Source organism: Astatotilapia calliptera, chromosome 11 (assembly GCF_900246225.1).
Source record: "Astatotilapia calliptera chromosome 11, fAstCal1.2, whole genome shotgun sequence".
NCBI classification, from domain to species: Eukaryota; Metazoa; Chordata; class Actinopteri; order Cichliformes; family Cichlidae; genus Astatotilapia; species Astatotilapia calliptera.
Genome location: NC_039312.1, coordinates 24384935 through 24409312, shown reverse-complemented (window position 1 = coordinate 24409312; position 24378 = coordinate 24384935). Strand labels below are relative to the sequence as shown.

The window sequence follows — 24378 nt, the reverse complement described above, 5'->3', positions numbered from 1 at the left end:
CAGGTACTGTATATTTCAGAAACTTGTGAACATAAGTAAACCTTGTACCTTTCTAAACAGTACTAATCCAACTATGACTAAAGAATACAGGAAATAGCAATTTTTTTTAGTGTAAGTGAAGAACTCTAGAAAACAACTTATAATATTAGTTGTAGATTCGAAGACTGTTTTTTTTTTCAAGTATTAAAAAAAAAACATGCATTACTTCATAAAGCAATGATGTAAAATCAGTTATATGCTTATGGTGAATCTACTCGAAATTCTTGCCTAGTTTATCATACAGCAATATACACAAATAGTAACATTTTGTTTTTTCACAAAACTGTAGGATCCTCTGTAGTTTCATCACTGAATATTCTTCTTTCCATAACAATTATTCCAACATTAAAGTCTAAAGTTAACAACAAAAATATGATTTCAGCCTAAAAATGTAACCATAGCTTTGCTAAATTTATTTTAAGCTGGATGGAAACAACTCACTAAAGTAAACCCAGCATATCACTCACAGACTCAAAGAATCCCTTTCATGAATGTATTGCAGCTCATGTGATACACATAATCCAGGTATACATGTTGTATTTTATAAACAATGACACAGGCAAATGTACAAAAAGTAATCACATTTATTTCAATTTATACATAACCACCATATATTATGTCTCACCACTTACTTTGATTTTCACATCACATGTTGTCATGCGTCACATGATCCCCTCTGATATACATCTCTCTAGACTCTGGGTACATCCAACACACCATAAAGGAAAGACATTTGTGCTACAGTATGTAGGCATGGCTTGGCCAGTCCTGGCTCCTTGAGTCATTTTTGTCTCTCTGTCTGCCTCAGAAAATCAGTTATAAGAGAGTCTCTCAATCCAATTTTTAAAACTTAGTCCAGGTTTCCTGTGTGTCTCTGTGCCGGTCCAAACGGTGGCCTGTGGGCTGGTTCCAAGCAGCCCCCGAACCTCTAGCCAATCGTGACACCAAAGCCACACTGGAATTTGTTCTTACGGTGGTTGAGGAAAGCCCCGAGGGCCAGTGTGAGAGGCAGCGGCAAGAGCTTTTTCTCAAGAGTTGCTCCAACCACCCAGTTACTGTCAACTGATCCTGCAGAAGAGAACATAGAAGTGATGAATTTTGAAATGGAAATGTTTGCTTCCCCTTTTTTGGTAATGTTCTTACTAGAGATGGCACGATACCACTTTTTTATGTCCGATACATTTGGATATCTGCCGATACCGATATGAATCCAATAGTGTTTTTTAATCAATAAAACTGTTTTTTTAATATCTTGCTGCATTTTGTATAAGTTCATACTCAAGTTTAAATAAACAACAACACTAAAGCTATTCTGTTATACCTGTATGTAAAAAATACACTGCACCCAAAATATTTCATAGTTCAGCAATACTGATCAATCTAATAAACTTAAACCTACTCCATCCTCCCTATTCTGGTATTTTAAAGAGTACTTAGCAGAAATATTAAGCAACCTAACTAACAGGGTTGCCAACTCCCAGCAAAAAATAAAAATAGGGAACCACCCCCCCCTCCACCTCATGATGCTTAATCGACGTAATCAACTTTAATTTCGATGTAGGGTGAAAAAAAAATGCACAGAAATAAATTATTTTTCAAGAATAATTAAATAGATTCAACATCTTTCTTCAACACAATTCCAGAATTCACAGATGATACTTTCCCAAAGGAAAAAGTACTATAGCTTACTAGGGTATATTAGACTTAACAGTTACTATATACAGTAATGGACTTCTATACATTTTACATCAGATTAAAACTTTGGGTGTAAGATTCAGATAATTATTTATTAAAAGCTAGACATTTTAAGTGAGAATAAGAAAGAAAAGTATGTCTTTGTGCCCCCTTTTCATGCCCTATCGGCCCCCCTGGCTAAACTTTGCTAGATCCGCCCCTACACAGTTACCAGCCGTCAGCTGTAGAAAAAGATCCTGGTCTAGAAAGTAATATTAAATAAATTCTAACAACAGCTTATCAAGCTTAAACGTGCTGCTGTTGTTCAGCCGCTGGTTTCCTCTTTCTCGTGAAAAGTGGGCCAAAAACAAAGAAGAGAGACGGACTCGCGACAGAAAAGCCGATCAGCTGATGATTAAGCAGTTTCACGATTTAAGTAACTGCAGGAGAGGGAAGGAGAGAGAAGAGGCAGTCGCTCCATATATCGGTTGTTAAGCTTAACGCAGGAATGCTTTACAAACATTAAGAGATGAACTTACACACTTGCTTTACTTCTCTTAGGGATAACTTCCTCGAGATGAAATGCCGGTTTGGTAGCGAGGCTCCAAATACACACAGCTGCTCTATCACGTGAGGTATACTGCTGCGAAGTGCAACGGTTATGAGCCGAGTTACGCCATGTCGCAAGTTTTGTGAGGTGCTTTTTTGATATTTAATGGATCGAATTACATTTTTTATTTCTGTCCGATATCCAATCCAGTAATTTACGTCAGTATCGGACCGATACCGATACGTAATATCGGATCGGTCCATCTCTAGTTCTTACTGATTGTTACAACTTGTGTACGGTATTTACCTTTAAAGAGCAAATTTGCTTTGGGGAGGTCCAACTGGTAACCAAAGGATGTTGTTGTGTCTTGCATCCTCGTGTTGGCTTCAAATTCAACTCCTACCTGCAACTGTGAAAGAAGAAATTTAAAGTACATGTAACATTAAGTCTGTTAATTCAATATTAAAGTACCCATATGCACATTGCACGTGTGCAAAATATTTTCAAAGCCAAAATCAGCAGACTTGCAAAAAATATATTCCAGAATTTAGATTTTGTTACTCACATCAGAGTTAAGGCCAGTTTTCACTGAATGTGGAGTAGAAAATCAAAACAACCCCAAAACACTGTTTTGCTAGGATTCCCAACACTGCAAACTGTTCACGCCAAATGTGTCACTTTAAGGACAACACAGAACAACACAGGATTTACTTCACCTGTGATTTTTGCAAAAAAAACCCAAAAAAAACCCCCCTCAGTATATTTGTTCCTTTATCCAGACTCCAATGTGCAGCAGTCAAACCCACAATCGAGTCTCATCAACACTCTTTGCAAAATTTTACCAACATTCATAATCTTTGACCATCAGAAGCAAAATTGTCTCTGATGTTAATATATGGTTGTGAATTGCTCAATCTCTCTGGCTGCATGCGTTTTTGACTTATTGTTTTTATTGTAAAAATGTATTATGTGCTCAGGAGAAAGAAGCCATTGCTTATCTAAAGTACATTTGCAAGTTACAGGGATTTTCTTGTAAACGTCCCTCATGATTCTCTAGACTTTGGCTATGCACTGGATGAAAGAAGAGAATCTTTTTGTTGTGTTTTTTTCGTTTGAGCTACAAAACATTTTAACCATTACTGTTAAAGACAGTTACAGGTGGTTATGTTGCCCGCAAAATTATGACAGGTTTGGCATTGTGTCAGTGATGGCCTCAGGAGGCCAAACTTCCACATGCCCAAGATGAAATCCTCAGATCTACTGTGAGGATTTATGCAAGTGTAGTGTGACCTGAGTAGTATAGCAACACAATTTAACTGAAGTTAGATACCTGATCATTGGCTTTGTGATAGTATGTAGCATGAGCTCCTGCTCCTCCCAAAGTCAACGTAGCAACATAGTTTTCACCTGTGGAGTTTTTAAAAAAGGTGGGGAGAATTACTAATCCATCTCTTAGATAGCTCACATTTTACCATACCCTTAAAGCTTCATGATAAAATATATAAATTTTAGCACAACGTAGTCTTGCAGTGCAGAATGTGAATCTTAAAGAGCGATTTTACCTGTGTACCTGCCCAAGAGAGAGGTGACCGCTCCTTCCTCCCCTGGTCTCCTGTGATACACAAGCTCTCCACCGAGAGTCAGTGCTGGAGTAATAGACTGAAGATAGTGGGCCACCAAAATGCCTGCAGCAGTAAAAAGCATCTATTACAAATACAGATTATATTTTCTTTTGAGACACATTCCCGTTGTACACTTTTTTATATTTTCTAAGCCGTATGTCATGCGATTGCCTGCTCAACGCACTGAGCTAAACTGGCGCCCACAGAGGATGTTTGTAGTCTATAAGCACTCCTAGCTTTTCATTAAAAGCTGTTATAATCCCTCCTGTGTAGTTCGCTAGGTTTTTTTTTTGTTGTTGTTGCTGTCGAGTTGGGTTTTATTATCAATGGTTGTGAATACGTGACAGAGTATAGTAGTAGTATTCTAAGAAATGAGAACTTCTTCCAGGAGTCACAGTTTGGACACATAGACTGAACTAGCAATGTATTACTTTCTGTAGGTGAGGCAGCACTCATTCATGGACATCAGGCGCCCCCTGGTTTCCATTAATGTTTATTAGATTATTAGGTTGATGCTTTGCTTCTCAGACATCACACAATTCAACTCAGCAGCGAGCTGAAATTCAGTCACATCAGCTGTGGTTCTGAAAGAACATCTGGAAAGTGTTTTATTGACACACGAAAGCATGAAAGGCCCAATGACGCTCAATTTATTATTTTGCTATTAAAAAAAAAAAAAAATCTTCCTTTTGGACCTTTGTTTATTGAACTAAATGCATCAGGTTTCATATTCATTATTAAGAATAATATTTTTATATTTCATTTTGCAGCACATTTTTTACTTTTTTTGTTGCAACTTCTGCTACAGTTTTGTCTAGGTCTCTCTTGGAAAAGAGATTTTAATTTCAATGTGACTTTTTCTTCAATAAATAAAGGATAACTGATCAAACTAATCTTTATCATACCAGATCCAACAAGTACATCTGGATTTCCGAGCGTCACAGCAGATGTGAAGTCCTCTCCTCGATACTCCATGTCACACTGCCAGTTCACAAACTTATGCTGCTGAGTCTGAAAATAAATAAATAAAAAGAAAATATAAAATACTGAAAGGACAACAAAACATTCACTGAAACGCTTAATAAAAATTCTAAAGGATCACATCTACATGCTATTGCATGTCTACATACCTGTATGGCTATTTTGGAGCGTACAGCTGTTGTAAGATGGTGGATGACCTGCGCATTCAGACTGCCGGTGTTGTCCATATCTCCAACCATCACTGGGAATGACTAGAGAGAATACCACTTCACTGTCAGCTTTTCAAAACTATGTCAACAGCTGTATAAAATGGCAGTCAGCATCAATACCGGTAATACAGAATCTGGGGCTGTGAAAATGTGAAGAAAAACAATCCAACCAGGTGTTTTTGAAGTTTTGAACTCTAATAATACACTAAATGTCAAACACACTAATAATATGTCATTTAAGCCCCTTTTCCATTAGTACCTACTGGGATCAACTTCAATTGGTTTTTCCATTTAGTAAAAGTACTTGGTATCAGGTACTTTTCGATCAAGTACTAAAATGTGACGTCGTCAGCCTGCATGCCACTGATTGGCTGGTCAGTAGCGTCACTCGATGAGTCATGAAGGCATATCATTAACACCATTTTTGAAACCCACCAATAAGAAAAATGGCTACAAAAAACAATACGGTGATCCCTGAGACCGAAGAAAAGGCACAGACTGAGCAAAAGGTATATTCTTGCCACAACGTCCACCTTTTTCGTAGCGTTCGTGTCATGTTAATTACTCTGCGGGACGCTTGGACGTGTTGCTATGACGACAACCACGCATGTTAGGTAGTACTGAATTGTAATGAAAAAAACAGTCGATCCAAGTTGAAGTTAGTCGAGCCAGGTAGGTACTAATGGAAAAGAGGCTTTAGAGACAAACTCTAAATGGGGGGAAATGCACACAATTAACACCATAATAAAGTTGAGTTATCTTTAATTTAGGCACACTTTGTATGTTTCAGGAGTGGCATTGGTTATTAATAATATAATATAGCACACACAATAATGATTTTTGTCATCACTATATTCAATTGTTTTTGTCAACCACAGGTCAGACTTTAATGGTCTGGAATACATCTGGTGTTTAAACAGCTTCCATAATGCTCCAAAATTATGTTTTTCAGTTTTGTTTTGTCCAATTGTTTTGCACGACAAAAATACAGATTTCACATAAGTGGCTGATGCTTTACAATTACACAGGACCCTAAATTCCATAAAAAGACCTATCACGTTCACAGACCAACATTTCCTAATGGTCTTGAAACATTCAGTGTATTATAGCCGGTTGTTTTTGATGTCAATATCCACAACTATACTCAAGATATTTATGAATGTCACTGTAAGCCTCATTGTAGCGTATCTCAGCATCCCACTAAATTAGTGAACTATCATGAGGTCCCCTAAATTTTTGAGACAGGCATTTAAGGTGACACTACTTTGTAGGGGTGGGGGGGGAAATCGATACTGTGTAGTATCGTGATATTTTGTTTGCTAATAATGTATCGATACAGGGACAGCAGAAATCGATATTTTGTTACAAAAAAAGTTTTTGTGGACTGGAACTCTGACTTCAGAGCATGTTGATCCTTTTTCTGAGCAAAGATCCTGACATTCCTTCACTGTCCAAATGTGTTTAACTTGTTTTTTGGCAGCAATAAACATGACAGTTTACTTATTTTAATTTAAGACATGTTTTATTTTAATTAAGTTTAAAACTTTTTTATTTAATGTTAAAATAAAATATTATTTTATTTTAATTTACTTTCAAATTCTTCAGTTGCTGAATGGGCTGCATAGTTTTCATAAATTGCATAGTTCAGAATAGCTATAATTGTACCAGATGGTTGCATTCAGTTAAGTTGGACTAGACTGTAATACAAACCATTCAGTTTGTCAACAATAAAACTGACTGAAATGACAGAAAGACTGAGTGTGAGACTTTGATATTAGATAAAATGAATACAGAATCTGAATATCGCAAAATATTTTAAAAATTGCAATAATATCGTATCGTGCGTTAAGTATTGTGATAATATCGTATCGTGGGATGTATGGTGATTCCCACCTCTACTACTTTGGCTCAATAATCCAAATCAACAAGTTAGTTTTTAGGTTAGGTGGCCACATTTTGGTGCTCTAGATGAATTTCTGATGCATATAATATTGCTATTGCTCTACTGTATGTGAACGTCTACAGTTAGTTTCCACATGCATTCAACATATATTGTAATTTTTTCAAAAGAAATTGATAAAAAAAAAAAACATGATTATGCACAGATCACTCAAGTCACAGTGACAGACAAGATCTTTTACTGTTTGCATATAAAATGCAATCCCAGGGATCCCAGGAGCTGTGTTGTCCAGGGGCTTTTGCCCCCTGGTAGGGTCTCCCATGGAAAATTGGTCCTGGGTGAGACACCGGACAAAGAGCAATTCACAAGACCCCTATGAGTAGAATAGAATATTTTATGGATAGAATTTTTAGGCATAGCCAAGTAGCAGAAGGCCTTCACTTGGGTGGTCTCAGAATCTTATCTCTGCTTTTCATGGACGATGTGGTTCTGTTTGCTTCATTGGGTGATGGCCTCCAGCTCACACTGGAACGGTTTGCAGCCTAGTGTGAAGCGGTGGGAATAAGAATCAGCACTGCCAAATCTGACGCAATGGTCCTCAGCCGGAAAAGGATGGAGTGACCACTCTGAGTCAGGGACGAGTTCCTGCCTCAAGTGGAGGACTTTAAGTATCTCAGGGTCTTGTTCACGAGTGACAGGAGAAGAAAGCAGGAGATCGACAGACAGATTGGTGCTACGGCTGCAGTGATGCGGACACTGTACCGGTAAGACGTGGTAAAGAGCGAGGCGAGGATAAAAGCAAAGTCGATCTACGTCCCTACCTTTACCTATGGTCATAAGCTCTGGGTAGTGACCGAAAGAAGTGACCGAAAGAACAAGATCGCGGATACAAGCGGCAGAAATGAGCTTCCTCTTAAGCGTGGCTAGCTTCTCCCTTACAGATAGGGTGAGAAGCTCAGCCATCCAGGAGGGGCTCAGAGTAGAGCCGCTGCTCCTCCGCATTGATAGGAGCCCGTAGAGGTGGTTCGAGCATCTGACAAGGATGCCTCCTGGGCAAGGTGTTCTGGGCATGTCCCACCGGGAGGAGGCCCCTGGGCAGACCCAGGACACACTGGAGTGATTATATCTGTCAGCTGGCCTGGGAACGCCTTGGTGTTCCCCTGGACAAGCAGGACGAGGTAGCTGGAGAGATTGATTTCTGGGCTTCCCTGTGGGAGCTGCTGTCCCCGTAAACCAGCCCCCGGATAGAAAGAAGAAGATGGATATAAAATATCACTAATCATCCATTATGGCTTATTAGACATTTATGTGAAGATTCACACTGAAGTAGAGATACACTATTAATGGTGATCACGAGTTTGACTTCAACCAAATAAATGAACATGATCAAGTGATATTAAAAATGTGTTCTGCCAATCAAACACAAAACAAAATCAAATAAATCGCTCTCTAAAATTACCCCCTGATGAAGTCCCCTGCATATGCCAAATAACAGCTGTTACCTGCACCATAAAATGTATTGGATGTCATCTGAACAAGTATCACTAGATTAAAAAGTCAAACATCTGGTACAACAGAAGGTTGTTTCTCAAAGCAGATTATCATCCGTTGGTTTATAAAATACTGGGAATTTAAAACAAGTGACATAAACCAAGAACAAACAATGTGCAAAAAGTATAGCAGACTCACGTCTGTGTGGCAAAGTCACACAGCTAACTGTAGTAAGATGATTGCATAAAGGCAACGTAAACAATGCAATTGTTTCTTATTGAAATCCTCCAATAGCAGGTCAGGTGTCCAGAAAATCAAGCATGTACAGTTTATCCACCCAGCTCATGAAGACATAGTGAAATTGCCAACACGTTTTACCAAAGATATATTCATCCAGTAAACACAGTGATTAATGAAGGCTTTAGGAAAATAGTCAAAATACTGGACAAAGATGTGTTAACCCTTAAGCATTAAGCAATACTAAAATAATACTAAAACAGTAGGTCGTTTCCTGCATAATCCTACCTTTTATTTTCATTTGGCTACACTCAGGGATGGCCACTTTAGTTTGTTTTTTTGTGTTTGTTTTTTATCCTGTAGTTTGGACACAACTTTATTTAGTTCAAATTCAAATGTTTGAATGACACAAGACAATATATTTCACCTCAAAGAGGTGAATAAACACTTTAAAAAGATTTAATTAACAGGAATTTAGCACAATATACAAATACAAAGAGTGTCCTGTTTGTTTTGATTTTATCTTACACTTTGGTAAGTTTTCTATTTTTCTTCTAAAAGATGCACTGAATCTAGGTGACTTATTTTTTGCAAAGCATTGTACATAAGGAATGTAAGGCAACATGAATATAAAAGCTATGCTACATTTACATGACAGTGCAAAAAAAAGAAAAAAAGGACAATTTTGTTCTAATGATTATTCGTGACTGTCAATGGAAAATTGTATTTAGTAGTCAGTATAATCTTTTAGTGATATAAGTTTGCATATGGTAGAATACTGCATGTAGTTATTTGTATTAGGAAATGTTTAACCATGTATGCTTAGAGGCATATAATCAATTGTGTAGTGACAGGATGTGTGATTTTCAGCAGGCTTGGTTCACCCCCACATCCTGGGAGCATGGGAAAGAGCTCGTACCTTGTTTTATTGTTTTACGGTAGGATTAACGTAGCTATGTCTGTTTTAGTTTAAGTGCTTCTTTACATTTAGATGAACTGCAGGACTTCCTCACTGTGTTATCCAGGGTGAGGGGGGGGTCACCCTTCTCCTGACCAAGGATGTACCTTTTGTGCTTTATGACCCTTTGATCAGCAACACACACACACACATATATACACACACACACACACACACACACACACACACACACACTGGAACTATAAATAAAGACCGGGGCAGTCTCTGAGCGCGAGTCCCTGAGCCCTCACTCTCGTGCGAGAGCTCAGAGCTGCCCTTGCTAAGCAACAAGTAAAACTGTCTGTGTTTCTCTTCTCTGAAGTCTTTACTGAAGAAGTGTTTTATAATATTTTCCCTAACAGTGACAAATAACCGCGACCTCAATAATATTCATGCATTTTAAATGAAATGTTGATGTATTTATGGAATTAACATTCAATTCTGTAAACATTACAAAGATTTACACACAACGGTCAGAATCACATCAGTAGTATGTTAAGGCAAAGGCAAAGAAAAAAGAAAAAAAAGAGAGCATTACCTCTGCTGGCCCAGTCTGTTTACTGCCTACATAGGTAGCACCAAATCGATAACCAGAATCACCCAGGGTGCTGAGGGTAACAGTATGGCTGACCTGGAAGTGGTTACTCAAGCCTTTGTTGACCACTAACCGCACCCCTTCCATCTGAAGTGGAAACACCTCTGAAACAAAGCAGGGAGAACAACACGGCTTAACAATGACACTTGATGCAATGATACAACAGCATAATTATGATGCAAAAGTTGAAAAACAAATGAAGAAATGCAGAGAGAGCGCCTCATTTCCAGACCTTTACATTTGCGGTGGCATTCGTCATATGATCCTGGATTTGGGAGAGAGGCTTGTGCATCTGCCGTCGGCTGGTCAGATCCAGCTGCTGGAGGGACGGAAGACACTGAGGGCATAGTGAACCCAGGAGGGACCGACACCAAGCCTGGCACCCCTTGTCCACTTCCAGCTACAGCTGGGGCTGGACTGGGGGAGGTGGCAGCCAACACACTGCCCATAGTTTTAGATGGTAACAGCCTATTGAGAGAGACAGGCAGTGTATAAATACATTATTGTTTCAAAACAGCAATAAAAGCTGCATATTTGCATTCAGATTACAAACTGTTAAACTGATCTTGTAGAAATGGTCAAAAAGTAAATTTGAACATGAACTGCATATCCTGTGAGGTAAATACACAAATACATACACGCGCATATTCTGCTCAGAGATCTGTTACTCATGCTTCATACAGTATATCTGTAAGCCCTTTAGTAACACGGAGCTCTTAAAGCATTTGCTCACAAGACTTCAGCGACCATCAACACCGCTACCCTCATTGAAGCATTGGTGCAGCATGTTGGTTTCAGCTAAGGCCCAATTTAGTTAGACTCTCGAGATTTTAAATACAATAAAAACAGTATAACCTGATAGTAAGACATGTTGTACTGCAGTTGGTTATTTGTTAGTTAAGCCACATATGGATTTAAGCCACCAGCTGACAAAACTATTCACTAGCAGCATTTAACCTATGAATGCTAAAGCGAGCTAGCAGAGGTTGGTTAGCTAACTGGCTGGCTAGGTAGCCATGTGGAATTGACCACGAGATCTATTCGCCCATATGTGAATAGAGCGGTAACTAGATTTACGACGCAAGACAGAGTAACGCCATGAAATACCCCCCCTGCCCCCAAATGACAAAACACCCCCTTCCTTTCTGCGGTTTACCTACTTACGGTGACGGTTTGGGTCCAGGGGTAGTTCAACACCGGTAAAGTTCACAACGTCAGTGACCGTAGTTGACAAGGATCCGCCCATTACCAGACTCGTCTGTGCATTGGCTCATGTGCATCTCATGCCGGCAACAATTGGCTGAAGCTAGGACAACCCTTTTGTAGTGACGTATCATTAGATTCATTTACTGAACATTCGCATAATTCGGCCTTTCACTGAAAGACATTCCAAGGGTATGGAGCGAACAGGAGTGTTTACACAATTATATGCGAGGAACAAAAATATATTAATTATACTAATATGAGAATACGGGTTTTGTGTATTTTTCAAAAAGAATGGGATCATCTCCCAGTGGACAGGGTTATTCAAACAGGTTCTAACTAAAATGTAAATAATGAAATGTTATACTGCATTTTAGGCAAATAAAAGACAGATTTATGGTTTGACTTGGATTCTGTCTTAGCAAGAAATATTAGGTTACATGGATCAGGCTTACACCAAAATGCAATCATTCATGAAATTAAAAAAAAAACAGAAAGTGCAGCTGTGGAGTGCAGTCACTTGAACTTTTTATCTGCTTGGAATTAGCATTGCAACACCTGATTTAAAAAAATAAATATAGTCAAGAAAAACATGGTTCATCAAGCCATAGAGATAATTTTCTTCTAAGAATAAAACAAAGGATTGCTGTTCTAATCCAGTAATCAAATCCACGAGTCCAATTACTAGTTCAGACACACTGGAAGAAAAATACAGATGCGCATGACAAAAACGAGTCCCCTCCCTGGGTGCTTAGCACTAATGTGAAAGTCAGCCAGAGAAACAAACATAAATACATATTTTAAATAGATGATGACCCAATGACACATTCATTGGAGTGTAAATGTGTGTGAATGCTACAAAGCAGTTTGCCATAGAAACAAAGTTGCAGTGTGAATGGGTGAATGAGGCATGCTGTTTAAAACACTTAGAATGCGCCACTAGAATAAAAAAGTTCTATATACAAACCAATCCCTGATGTCAAATAGTTCAAAGTCATTAGTGTAGTTACGACTACTGATATGTGACATGTGCTACATGAAATGCATTTATTAGTAAGTGCAACATTATTGAAACTTTGCTATTAGAACTCACAACTGTTTGTACTATTGGTGAAGAAAAGAAAAAGTGTAATGTTTATCATAAGAAACGGGTGTCAAGCTTTGTGCACTGCAGCAGCACAGCAGCCCTTTTTAAAGGTTCGTCAGAGGAAAGAATTTTTTGCCATTTTGGTTTATGAAGGTTTGTTCCAACTCGTGCTCTTCTTTGGTCTCTTTGTGTACTATATTCCAAAATATTAGGTGCGTCTCACAATTAATGCAAATATCTTTAGTAAATCAAGGGGCAGAAACTTCACCTGTAAAGGCAAGAAGTGGTCACACCATTCAGATTTTCTGCCCAATCATCTGAATGTTAATGAAATGGTGATGACAAGAATGAAAGGATTACTGGTGCTGATTCCATTGTATTTTCCACACAGTTTGTCTCAGTGTTACAAAAATAAACCCCGGGAGACTGCTTGTGAGGGTAAAAATGCTAATGAGAAGGGTCAAGTAAGAATGGCCACATCTGTTCTAGCTGACAGAAATAAGGAAGTTGGGGAGAGGGAAATTTTTTTTCCATGTGTGTCATGTTGTAGCAAATGTGTCCAGACAAAAACTGTGGCTTTACCCTAATGCAGTATATGCAAATTTTATATTGAATGGTCTTTCAATCCTTAGTTTCTGCTAAGATTTTAAAAACCTCCACAGAAGAAGGGTCAGATTTCACACAAGGCCTGTGAAAGTAATGCAGTAATGTAATAAAATACCAGATTACTTAATTCAATACTGCAGACCATGCATCAAATTAATTTGGGGTTGGTGATCTTCAAAACTTTTTTTAAACCAATAAAATACATCATAATACTGAGCATGTCATAATTATCACAGACAGTATAAGAAATGACCAAACGTACGTGACCAAAGTTGCAGTTTTTCTTTATGTCACTGGCTCAAATGCATTTCAGCAGGATGTGGACACAAACATTGTAGTTCACAGTTGGCACTATCCACCGAGTTCACCTTTGGTTACGGTTTTATTCTTACAACAAAGCACCAAAAGCAGATCATTTCAATAGTGGCTGAATTTGGTGAGGTCCTTCAACCTTAGCTCAAATCACATAGGCATGATTTCTAGCAGTGTAGTCTGCCACACTGATAGAAATCACGGTCCATGCTCAAGTGGGAATTTTCTGTGGGACACCAGTTTACTAGTAAACTCAAACAGGAAATGAAAAATGTACAAAAATATTATTTTGAGGGAGGAAGGAGCAGAAAGAAAATCTTCACTTTGAATCTTGTCTGATGTGTAGCCAGTATTGTGTGACAAATGCCAGGCACCATGTTTGTTCTGCAAAACAAAAGAAAAAAGCCAGGAATAAAATTATAATCTCCAGTTCCAACCATGTCAATGTGTCACTACTGTAGTAAACCCACAGAGCAGATAGCTGGCCCTGTGTGCAGATCAGCTCTGTCCAAATCTATGCTGACTGTTCTGTAACCCCTTCACCTTTAAATCTTGTAAAGCTTTATATCCTCTTTCATGAAGATTAACTAATCAATTAAAAAGGTTGCTTCAGGAAGAGTGTTCAGATGCACTACATCCTAAAATACCCCTATATATGTACTCTTCTTATGGTTCAGAACACAGCGAGCAAGAATATTCTCTCTGGTTTCACCTGTACATGATATACTTTTTAAGCTATTCCTTGCTGATGAATTCACCTCACAATCATAATACTGGAAACACAGAATAGGGCAGTGAATACTCACTGGCCACAGATCAAACAGCTTTTCAGCAGGCGCGTTCAAGGCCAAGCATGAACCCTGAATAACATTTTGATGTAGATTAACTGACAAATGCAATTAAAATCTGTGTTTACACGGTTGCAACAACCTAGTCCTGAGCAGCCAAAGGGCAGCAAACATCCCATCTTGTTTTATTTATAAACCAAACTTTTGACTCTTAGAGATTTATTTTTCAGTAATGCTTCAGTTTGAGCCATTCAAGGAACTGACCATTGATTTGTGCAGCTCCCAGTCCTTAGTTTATGCCTTCTCTTCACCATCTTCTGCGTCAACAGAGTGAAACTCTGCAACATACAGGCTCTTGTCAATGCTGCTGGGTATGGGCTTAATGTCAGTAACCAGCTGGTCCTCAATATTCTTCAAATTGTAGCGATCATCTGAAGTTATGAGGTTGATAGCCAGACCCAAGTGACCAAAACGCCCTGTGGAAAATCAACATGATGTCAAGCTTGTATTAGTAGTGGTATTACAAACAGTAGCTGTAAACCTAACTTATTGACAAAACGACAGGTTACCTGATCTGCCAATGCGGTGGAGGTAGGTCTCTGCATTTTTGGGGAAGTCAAAATTAATAACCACGTTTACAGCCTGGATGTCAATTCCCCGAGTGAAGAGGTCTACAAGAAAACATGTGCTTACTCAACCCAGTGAACATTTGTTCTTCCACTTCACATTTTTCCAATGCAAAAACTCTTCACCTACCTGTGCAGACTAGGTTTCTGCACAATCCATTTCTGAAGTCATGGAACACACGGTTTCTGTACTCCTGCATCATCTTTGCATGAATGTAGAAGCATGAATAACCAAGTTGAGTGATTTTCTTTGCAAGAAGTTCAACTCTCTGAGTGGAGTTACAGAAGATGATAGACTGATTGATCTGGAGCTGGAAGAGAAAAATACAAAATGAAGGGTTATTTTACAAAATGTGAACAAAACTGTTTTGTTGGAAGCTGTGTTTACATTGCGTTGTATTTTTGTTTTATTAGCTTTAAGTGCAAATTTTATGTTTATCATAAATACATTTTCCTTTTTACTTAATCTAACAAAAAAAAAAAGTGAATTCAAATACACGTTACAGGCACAGTGGCACGCAAAGGCTGGGTCAAAATTTCCATTACTGTGAATAGTTAAGGAAGGAAGAAAGGAGGACAGACACCCCCCCCCCCCCCCCCCCCCAAAAAAAGGAAGGATTTGTTCAGTGATCCTCAGGTCAGAGAAAACAAAGAGCAACAGAAAATCAAAAGGTAAATGCATTACATGATCATATGTGAAGCAACATTGGTGTAATTTCAACTAAAAAAAACAAACAAACAAACCATTGTCTTTTTACTAGGGTCAGTACTGCGTGAACACAATGTAGGAGCCAATTATATTTACTCTATACCTCATAATGGTCCACAGGCTAAATCATTGTATGCCACTGCCGACTTTTCAGTCAGCCTCCAGGTGTAAAACATGAATATGAATGATGAATATGTTGGTTACTGGGCAAGCTAGCAATATTTTGGATGGCAGTGAAAGACTGATTTCATGAATACTTTCATAAAAGACATGAAAATGTGTCTTTTCATTTTTTATGAAATGCCTCATTTGTAATTTCATCTCACCTGGACGGTCACAGTATTCTGACAAGGGATGCCCAAACCTGTCTTCTTAGATTTTCAATTTATTTTTGCATATTTTCCTACTAATATCTTCGACTACAACACATGTCATACAACACAAAAAAAACCACTATCACCCCAAGGGGGCAGAGTTTCTCTTCTTAATGGTGCAGCAATCCAGTCTTTAAGTGATGATGCATTAATTGTGCTTCTGGGTCCAAACTGCTCTTCATTTATTGAGGCTGTTGTGATTTTTTTTTTTTTTTTACATGTTTTAATACTTTGTATCTTGTTCTATTTAATCTGAACAAGCACTAAAAAAAAAAGAAAAGAAAAAAAAAAAAAGCAGTGATCACTGTCGGCCCCTCTCGGTTTTTATTACAACTATTCATTTTAAAGCTCAATTTTTAAAACCTTACGATGTAACTACAGCCGAGCCCATGCGGTAAATTAATGACCAACCTCGTATTGTGGCTGGATTGTCTCAGTTGTTCTCCTGACTGAAGTTTGGTCCATTTAAAGGATCCTGCTATGGAACTGAATTTGTCCCCAACCATGGGGAACCCTTGCATTAACTTTTATCGAGTAGGGAAAAAGTTAGCGTTCATCAGCTTACTGTGTTTATATTATGCCAACCATAGCTGCGTAGCTAGCCACCATGTAGCACACCATTATATATCAGCTAGCCCAACTTCAATAACCCCGCAAACGTCACTGCTGCTGTTTAGTTTCCTGTCTTCATTTATCTCAGAAGTGAAAAAACGTTTTGTTTTTTTCAGAAATCCCTAATGCAGAACACGGTATGTCATGTTTAGATGGAAACTAGTGAGCTAACTCCCTGCCAACTTCTAACTCTTACATTTCATAAATTCTGTTTTTATGGATGCCTGGATGTTAAACTTAATTGTTACACCTATTAGAGCAGCCACACTGATCATTTTATTAAAGATGAAAGAGGAAATTTAGACAGTTTGTAACTCTTAGTGACGCCCCAGTGTTTGTTTGACTTTGGACCCAGAAATGGTTAATGACGTCAGACTTAAAGACTGGATAGCACAACTGGTTGGTCAAAACTAGGGGTGCAACAATACATGTATCTGTATTGAACCATTCGATACAGTGCTTTTGGTTCGGTACACATATGTATTGAACAATACAAATTTTTTAAATTTATTTTATCAACTTTTCTTCTGATGATGCTGTCTGTGTTGAGAGCTCAGTGGATCTGCGTTCGACTACTCCGCCTAGGATGCATTGTCGAGTGCAGATCCACAGAACGCCGCCTACATGCATTCACTCAAGCTAGCGAGACAGAACCCTAGTGCAAAGATAAGTGGAAGCAGATAAAAACAACAACAAGCACACATGCTACAAACTTTACCCGAGTCATTTAGACAGCCGTTAGTACATGATTCTAAGAGGGCAAAAGAAATAGACAGGACAATTGCTATTTTTTATGCTGTCGACATGCGACCCTTTTCTGTTGTAGAAAAACACCGGGTTTCAGCAAATGCTGATAGTACTTGAGCCCCGATACAATATTCCTTCACGAACCTATTTCACCGATACTGCAGTTCCTGCTTTGTGCAAGGAGACAAAAGCCAAATTAGAGACGGCAGTGTCAGCAGCACCCAGTGTTGCTCTGACCTCAGACGGCTGGACTTCAAGAGCTACACAGAGCTACTTAACCGTCATTGCACATTACATTGATCTGGAATGGCAGATGAAAAGCAGTGTTTTGCAGACACACATCATCGAAAGTCACACCACTGACGACTTAGCCAAAGATCTGTCAGAAGCTGTGAAAGATTGTAAGTTAGTGCGACCAAATGCTATAATACCTGTAACTACTGACAATGCTAAGAACATAGTTAATGCTGGGCTGGGGGTAAGAATATACCCCACAAGAAGGGTATATTATAGTTTTGATTTTGGAAAGAGACATTTCTCTGTAATAAACTTTTTTTTCCCACAGATGAGTGATTTCTTGATAAGATAGATTTCTTTTATTATTTTGTTGTTTCAGCAACATCTAATTTGAAAACTGTACTTTTGAGTTAAAAGAAATATTCATAATTTTAATACATTACAGATTAAAAAAAAGACATGAACATTTTTTTTGTATTGAAAAAAAAATATCAAACCGTGACACCAAAGTACCGAACTGAACCGTGATTTTTGTATATTGTTGCACCCGTAGTCAAAACTAATCGAAATTTTGATTACTTACCCTGGAGAAGAGTGTGTTAAGACAGTGTACCTTCTGTCTTTCAGTCACATAGGCATAGTACTGAGTGATGCCCTTCAGTGTGAGTTCCTCCATCAGGTTGATTTCATAAGGCTTCTGCATGTGCTTACTCTACACAAAACAGTTTACAACAACTTAAACTGTTAAACGAGAGTACAAACAAAGTGAATTCTTACTCATGCAGAAGATTTAATGTTTGACATCTTACCATGAATTTTTGCACACTGATGGGAAAAGTGGCAGAGTAAAGCAAAATCTGACGATCCTTTGGCATGAAACTGATGATATTTTCCATCAGAACCACAAAGTCCTGGGAGAGCAACTTATCTGCCTGAATAAAGGGAGGGGGAGGTAAAACATCAAAAGGAATAGTATGTCCACAAACTTAAAAAAAAAAAAAAAAAAAGTCAACAATAAACAATATAGAAAAAAAGAGAGCAAATCGTACTTCATCCATCACCATCATTTGAGTCTTGTCCACTTTTGCCACACCCTTCTTAATTAGGTCCAGTATCCTCCCTGGTGTGGCAATCACTACATGCACTGCAGGAGAAGCAAGCATGAAAAAAAAATTTTTTTAACCAAGAAAAGTATTACTGCCATGGTTACTGGGAGCCATCATGGCTCAAGAGTTGGGAGTTCGCCTTGTAATCGGAAGGTTGCCAGTTTGAGTCCCGGCTTGGACAGTTTCGGTCATTGTGTCCTTGGGCAAGACACTTCACACTACACTTCACCCGCCAGTGTTCAGCAGCCTCGCCTCTGTCAATGCGCCCCAGGGTGGCTGTGGCTACAATGTAGCTTGCCATCACCAGTGTTTGAATGTGTGTGTCAATGGGTTCAGTGTAAAGCGCTATATGGCCATTGTGTTCTCTGCCCTTTAAGTCCAGCTTACAAACTTTCTCTCTTCCTGGCCCCATTCATTGGAGACTTAAGAGCCAACAAACAAGAGTCAAGATAAAGGAACAATTTGAACCTCAAATATGAACATATTTGCTACTTAGTTAATTAGTCAGATAAGCAATTTAAATTTAACTATATGTTGGGGGAAAAATAGTAAATATCTTTAACAATATTTAAAAAAAAAAAAAAGATTCAGTTGCAGCCATAAAAATAACTTTTTTAAAATTGTCTTAAAATGTTAAATACCAGTCTCATCAAGACGCATGATGTCATCCCTCAAGTTTGTCCCACCCGTTGTAGCCATGATCTTGACTCCTCCCAGGTGCTTGCTGAGTTGAATGCTGATCTGGCTCATCTGCAGGGCCAGCTCTCTTGTTGGCACCATTACCATGGCTGGAAGGAAACGGATACAATAAGGGCTGATATTAATGCAGAAAAAATTAAGGTTTCCAGCAGCAGAAAAACTATTGATGGAGTAGTGCAGTGCAGCGATCATAATCAGTATATTATCAATATTTTCCATTAGTTTTAGAGCAACAAAAGAACCACTGATCAAAGTGTGCATGTGTGCAGCTTGAGCACAACATCCCTACAGTTCATGAAATTATCTCTACTTTTCAGTCATGGCTGTCATATATTCATGCTCATGTCTCAGTTTATTTTATTGCACTTCACTTAGTTTTCAGTAGTCTGCAGTGCTGCAGACCACTGATTCTGCACGGTACTTTCATGCACTACTCATACGCTGTGAAGCCACTAATCATGTACAGTCTGTCGCTACTTTCTTCCACTGTTGTCTAGCCACCAGGCATCATCTTAAACTGTAGTTGGTTGTCTCAACACTGACTGTAAGCCATCAGCCCAGACCTAGAAGAAACTCACCCTGGATATGATCCTTCTTAAGGTCTATCCTCTCCAGGAGAGGAATGAGGTAGGCACCACTTTTTCCCGTTCCATTTTTAGCCCTTGCCAAAATATCTCGTCCTGATAAGGCAATAGGGATGCTCTCCTCCTGTTGGCAGACAAACAAGTCGATTCAGAAAAATGGGCATGGTTCATTAGGCATGAAGCAATGTAAATAGACAGGACTAAAGGATCACCCCTACTGTTTCTTCTAACAGTCAAAAACGCGCAAAGTGGCACCAATGTTTAACACTTCATACTTATATGTAATCAGGAGGACTAGAGATTGGACTCATTTAGCCTCCTACTCACTGAAATTAAAACTTGTTCCAGAGTAAATTAATCAAAAATGCTTCTCTTCTGTTTGGTAGATGCATATTAGTGTTTCTCCTGCTGTTTTTTCCATTTGTGGACAACTTCCCTGCAAAGCATATGGCTGAGGCATGGGGCTGTATCAAGGCAAAGTGGGGGTAATGGGATTCTGTTAAAGGGTGCAACTATTTATACATCTAAATTAACACCAGAAACAGGAACCAGAGTTCTGGCTACTTTATTTACCTGGACAGGGGAAGGTTTCTCCCATCCCATTTCAAAGATTCCCATAAGCAATTCTCGCTTTAAGCAGTAGTCTTCAAATTCATTTCCCTTGGTGGATGTCACATCCTGGAGAACACAACTCAATCATTTTAGTTTACTGTTTAAAACGATCCAGAGGTTGAGGATTACAGCACTAGATGGCAGCATGGACTGAGTCTAAGTAAGCATGTATAACTATACTTGCGTCTAATGGCAGTCACCTACCGAAGTTTTCACCCTGGTATCTTTTGGAGGAAGCTCCAGGCATTTCTTCCAGTCATCACCAAACCTAGTCGTAATCAGGAGTACAATTTTTGTAGGGAAGACCCAGACCATATCAAGTGAAAAAAGAAAACAAAATGTTAAAATAAGCACTGCAACATTTAGTTCTTTATTTCATAATCTTCAGAGAGGGAAAAGGGCTTTAAGCAGTGTGATTTGGCTCAACTTGGAAAGATGAAGACCTAATATACTAAAAATACACAACAGCTTAATGTAGTAATTTCTATGGCGAGCATTGGTGAAAGCAACTTCAAAGCAGCACAGCAATACTAAAACTAATGTATGCAAGGCTAATATTATAACTTCTAAGACCCACACAATGGACTAACCAATTATTAGAAGTACTCATTGTTTCAACTAGATGGCAGAAATTAGCCAGATATAAAGAATAACTTTCACTTGTCCATATGTGTATTACTAGTCTAGTTTGTTTTTTAAAATTTACATGTACAATGACAATAACCTATTGTATTCTAAAGCAGTTCTGCTGCTGGCCATAATATTGAAGAGCACAGAGAGCATGCTGACGCCTTTAAAACTGCACTCTGGAAACCAGGGTTATTTTTGATGCCCACTGGTTAAGAAGAACTAAAAACAATTTCAAATTATATTCCTTTGGGTAGGCAGATACTTGCCCTCGACCTGTATGCATGTCCCTGTTTGGTAAGTGGGCAAACATCTAAATAAGTGTTAAATGCAAATCTACTTCTTTTGGTTAATTTATTTTGGATCTTGCTTTTAACACCCAAGCTAGCCCTGGTGTGAATGCTGATGATGTTCTAAAATTGTCACATATGCACACAAACTAAATGTGAAGTACATGATCTTCACAAAATTAACAATTCTGTAATTCATGAACTTCCAAACAAAGTACTAAGTGCTGACAACAGCAAAAACATCTTACTGTTAAACCTTAAATTATTAAGTCATGTCAGGACAGGTGTAATGGTAATTAGAGCTGATAGCAGGGATTTAAAAAAGGCTTTGACTGTTTAGAAGATTTGGTGAGAAGTCCTGAACTTTCCCATGGGGTTCTCATGCAGGTTTTCTCTAAAGCACAAGCTGTCAAGCTGCAAAAAATGATTACGTGAGGAAAAAAACGACACTTTTCTGTTTTCAAAGTAGAAGAGAAACATTACTAAAGGAGGTATCTTACTTGATGCCTCCACTGCTCTGAGGTATGCTGGTCCTTTTATGGGCACTGGGATGTTGGACATTTGACAGGAGTTCAGACTGTTGTCCACCTGTCTTGGTCTGTCCCCTGAGCTGCCCATTTGCTGGTTTGTTCAATCCAGCCATTGGTGCTGGGTTTGCGGTTCTTGCTGTCGCCATGTGTCCAACACCTTAACTGGATTTTCCTCGCAGTATTGTAATATTTCAGCTCAGTTCCTTTTCACTGCTCTACTTTAATGTGCACATGTATTGCAAAACTAAAACGTGAGAAAAATAAAACCCTTTTCTCTTATCTATCCTTTTTAAACCATGTGTTCACAATCTAACATTCAGACCTCTTCATAAAAAGAAGTTTGTGTGTAAATTCTGCCTATTTACAATACAACTCTCCAAAAAGGAGAAATCAATATAAATAGCGTGACTAATATGACCAAAGAATAAACTTGTGTGTGTTTTTAGTGTGCACTTGTGAGTATGAGTTTGACTGTTACATTGACTGAAAATGGGTAGTATTAAAATATGGACAACTTGATCACATATCTAACTGCTCTCATGTTCAAGTATATAACTCGTACTGCTGGGGTTTAATACTGGATTGTTCTTAATAGTGGTCTGAAAAAAAATTACAATCCCTGCAATTTTTTTAAAGCACTGGCAGGCTACATTAAATTTTGGGGGTCATTTTTTCGGTTTTCAATTCTCCTGTAGCAAAACGCCAAGATGGAAGCCTACAAAATGTTAAAGGAAATGATGAACAATACACAAGAAAAGTAGTCCAGGTTTCCTGCAAGAAATAAACAATGGCGGTTGTTGTTGTTTTTTTTAAGCATTAACAGGCTAGTCAAAAGAGAAGAGCACAAAAATAACAAGCGCTTCAAAGTGGTATTACTCAAAGGCACCTGACCAGATCAACGAAATACATTTCAGATGTGTACCAAAGGCAAAGCTCACCTTTGTTATATTGTGACAAATAATGCTGCCACCACAAGACTGGTGGTAGATGGCAAGAAAGTCTATCAAGTATTTATGGAAATATAAGTAAAATGAGGAGGTTGAAAAACGTGGAGTTAACATTTTAATTCGGACAACTTTGCCTTTGTTTTGATGCCGAGGCTAACAACCAGTGTAAACTTAATAACAGCTGCAAGCAGTTTTGAATTTTAGCAGCCAGTGTTATGGTCACTTAGCTAGCCAGTGCAATTGTTAGCCATGTTAAACAACAAAGTAAAGCCAACAGTGACCGACATGTGTTTAGTTTATCCATAAAGTTACCGCTATCGATAACAAAGTTAGCTAGAATACTTTAACTTACACGAGTGTACGCGCCGTTAAAACTTCACGTACAGCTACGTGGGCTTTGCCATCGAGCTAACAAGCTAAGACTGCGTCTTTTTTTTCCGGTTTGTGAGAAACTGTTTCAAAATATCTGTCGTTTACAAAGAAACCGCATCTGCATCCGTTTACATCTCACCCTTCAGCACTTTCATTCAACCATCCGAGCACGCTGATTCTAGCCTAGGCAGTATACGCTAACGGTGACGCTTAACTCTACCAGTCAGAGAAAGATGCTACCTTTCCCTTACAAACTTACCGCCTGTGTCGTGATTCAACTGTATATCGGCTTTTCGTTTAAGCTTGGTAGGCACTACTTTTGACAAAGGCACAGAAGTTTTTTTTAACCTTTTGTCTCTTCTTTGAGAGAACTGACAATTCAACATGGCTGCGCTCGTTTTGGGGTTGGCTGTTTGAACCAAGGGAACTGCCAATTGGCCAATCACGGGCCTGTTTTCAAACGCCTCAAAAGTTTTAGCTACTCAGCTCAGGCCATCACTGAGGCACCGACTCTGAAGCCCAAAATACTTGCAATATGTAAATATAATGACGCTGACATTAACCTTAATACTTTTATTATTATGATCTCATATGAATGTTGCTTATTGAGGTAGTGAAGGTGGGTGAGCTTAAATACATGCAGTCAGCCCTGTGAAGTAATGACAGTGCACCAGAGAGGTGAAGAAGAGAGGTCTGGCAGGTTAGAGTGGGTGGAAATGAGTGTCAGGGGTGATTTGTGTAAAAAAAGGATAGCAGCAAGAGTGACAGGGAAGGTGTGCCTGATGACAGTAACACCTTGCAAACACGGGCTCTGACAAAAAGACATGAGAGCTGGAGGTGGCCACTGTGGAAACCTTTAAAGGGAGCAGCCAAGTAAAGAAGAATATGAGTTTTTCCCGTTAATATGGTCAAATATATTCATGTCATCCAGAAATCCAAACCAGTATCTGATAGCCTTAAATTTATGCACAAGTCGTACATCTCATATAACAAATACCAGTGTGAATTCTTATTGTGGTTGTTAAAACAGAGAATATAATTTTTACTATTAATC

At 38.6% G+C, this 24378-nt stretch overlaps 2 protein-coding genes across 9 annotated transcripts; both read right to left on the bottom strand.

Annotated features, from left to right (window-relative positions):
• Positions 1-603: 603 nt before the first annotated feature.
• tomm40 (translocase of outer mitochondrial membrane 40 homolog (yeast)) lies at positions 604-11556 on the bottom strand. 4 transcript variants are annotated; one of them, XM_026184349.1, is made up of 9 exons: positions 11417-11556; positions 10489-10724; positions 10200-10360; positions 5016-5117; positions 4791-4896; positions 3826-3948; positions 3594-3670; positions 2570-2672; positions 604-1107 (listed from the first exon to the last, which is right to left on the bottom strand). In XM_026184349.1, the coding sequence occupies exons 1-9, from the start codon at positions 11500-11502 to the stop codon at positions 968-970; spliced, it is 1134 nt and encodes a 377-aa protein (XP_026040134.1). In that variant the 5' UTR covers positions 11503-11556; the 3' UTR covers positions 604-967. The 4 variants fall into 4 exon arrangements, with proteins under 4 accessions (XP_026040134.1, XP_026040135.1, XP_026040136.1 ...); XM_026184350.1 differs by having other exon boundaries at positions 11421-11483; XM_026184351.1 differs by having other exon boundaries at positions 11413-11475.
• Positions 11557-13419: 1863 nt separating this feature from the next.
• On the bottom strand, positions 13420-23745 carry ddx61 (DEAD (Asp-Glu-Ala-Asp) box helicase 61). 5 transcript variants are annotated; one of them, XM_026184343.1, is made up of 13 exons: positions 23584-23745; positions 21976-22776; positions 20763-20826; positions 20520-20624; positions 19941-20070; positions 19305-19451; positions 18607-18701; positions 18367-18489; positions 18141-18269; positions 15009-15189; positions 14822-14923; positions 14517-14728; positions 13420-13848 (listed from the first exon to the last, which is right to left on the bottom strand). In XM_026184343.1, exons 2-12 carry the CDS (start codon positions 22149-22151, stop codon positions 14547-14549), a joined length of 1434 nt encoding a protein of 477 aa, XP_026040128.1. In that variant the 5' UTR covers positions 22152-22776; positions 23584-23745; the 3' UTR covers positions 13420-13848; positions 14517-14546. The 5 variants fall into 5 exon arrangements, with proteins under 5 accessions (XP_026040128.1, XP_026040130.1, XP_026040129.1 ...); XM_026184345.1 differs by having other exon boundaries at positions 21976-22720; XM_026184344.1 differs by lacking the exon at positions 23584-23745 and adding an exon at positions 23464-23577.
• Positions 23746-24378: the final 633 nt, after the last annotated feature.

Excerpts from the sequence above, each read along its gene's own strand:
- tomm40 (XM_026184349.1), bottom strand. The coding sequence starts at position 11,502 with ATGGGCGGATCCTTGTCAACTACGGTCACTGACGTTGTGAACTTTACC. Across the intron at positions 10,725-11,416 it reads GACCCAAACCGTCACCGTAA|GCTGTTACCATCTAAAACTA; the intron begins GTAGGTAAACCG and ends CTCTCTCAATAG. Across the intron at positions 3,949-4,790 it reads AGATGTACTTGTTGGATCTG|GCATTTTGGTGGCCCACTAT; the intron begins GTATGATAAAGA and ends TTACTGCTGCAG.
- ddx61 (XM_026184343.1), bottom strand. The coding sequence starts at position 22,151 with ATGGCGACAGCAAGAACCGCAAACCCAGCACCAATGGCTGGATTGAAC. Across the intron at positions 20,071-20,519 it reads AGAAACCTTCCCCTGTCCAG|GAGGAGAGCATCCCTATTGC; the intron begins GTAAATAAAGTA and ends GTCTGCCAACAG. Across the intron at positions 18,270-18,366 it reads TCAGTGTGCAAAAATTCATG|AGTAAGCACATGCAGAAGCC; the intron begins GTAAGATGTCAA and ends TGTTTTGTGTAG.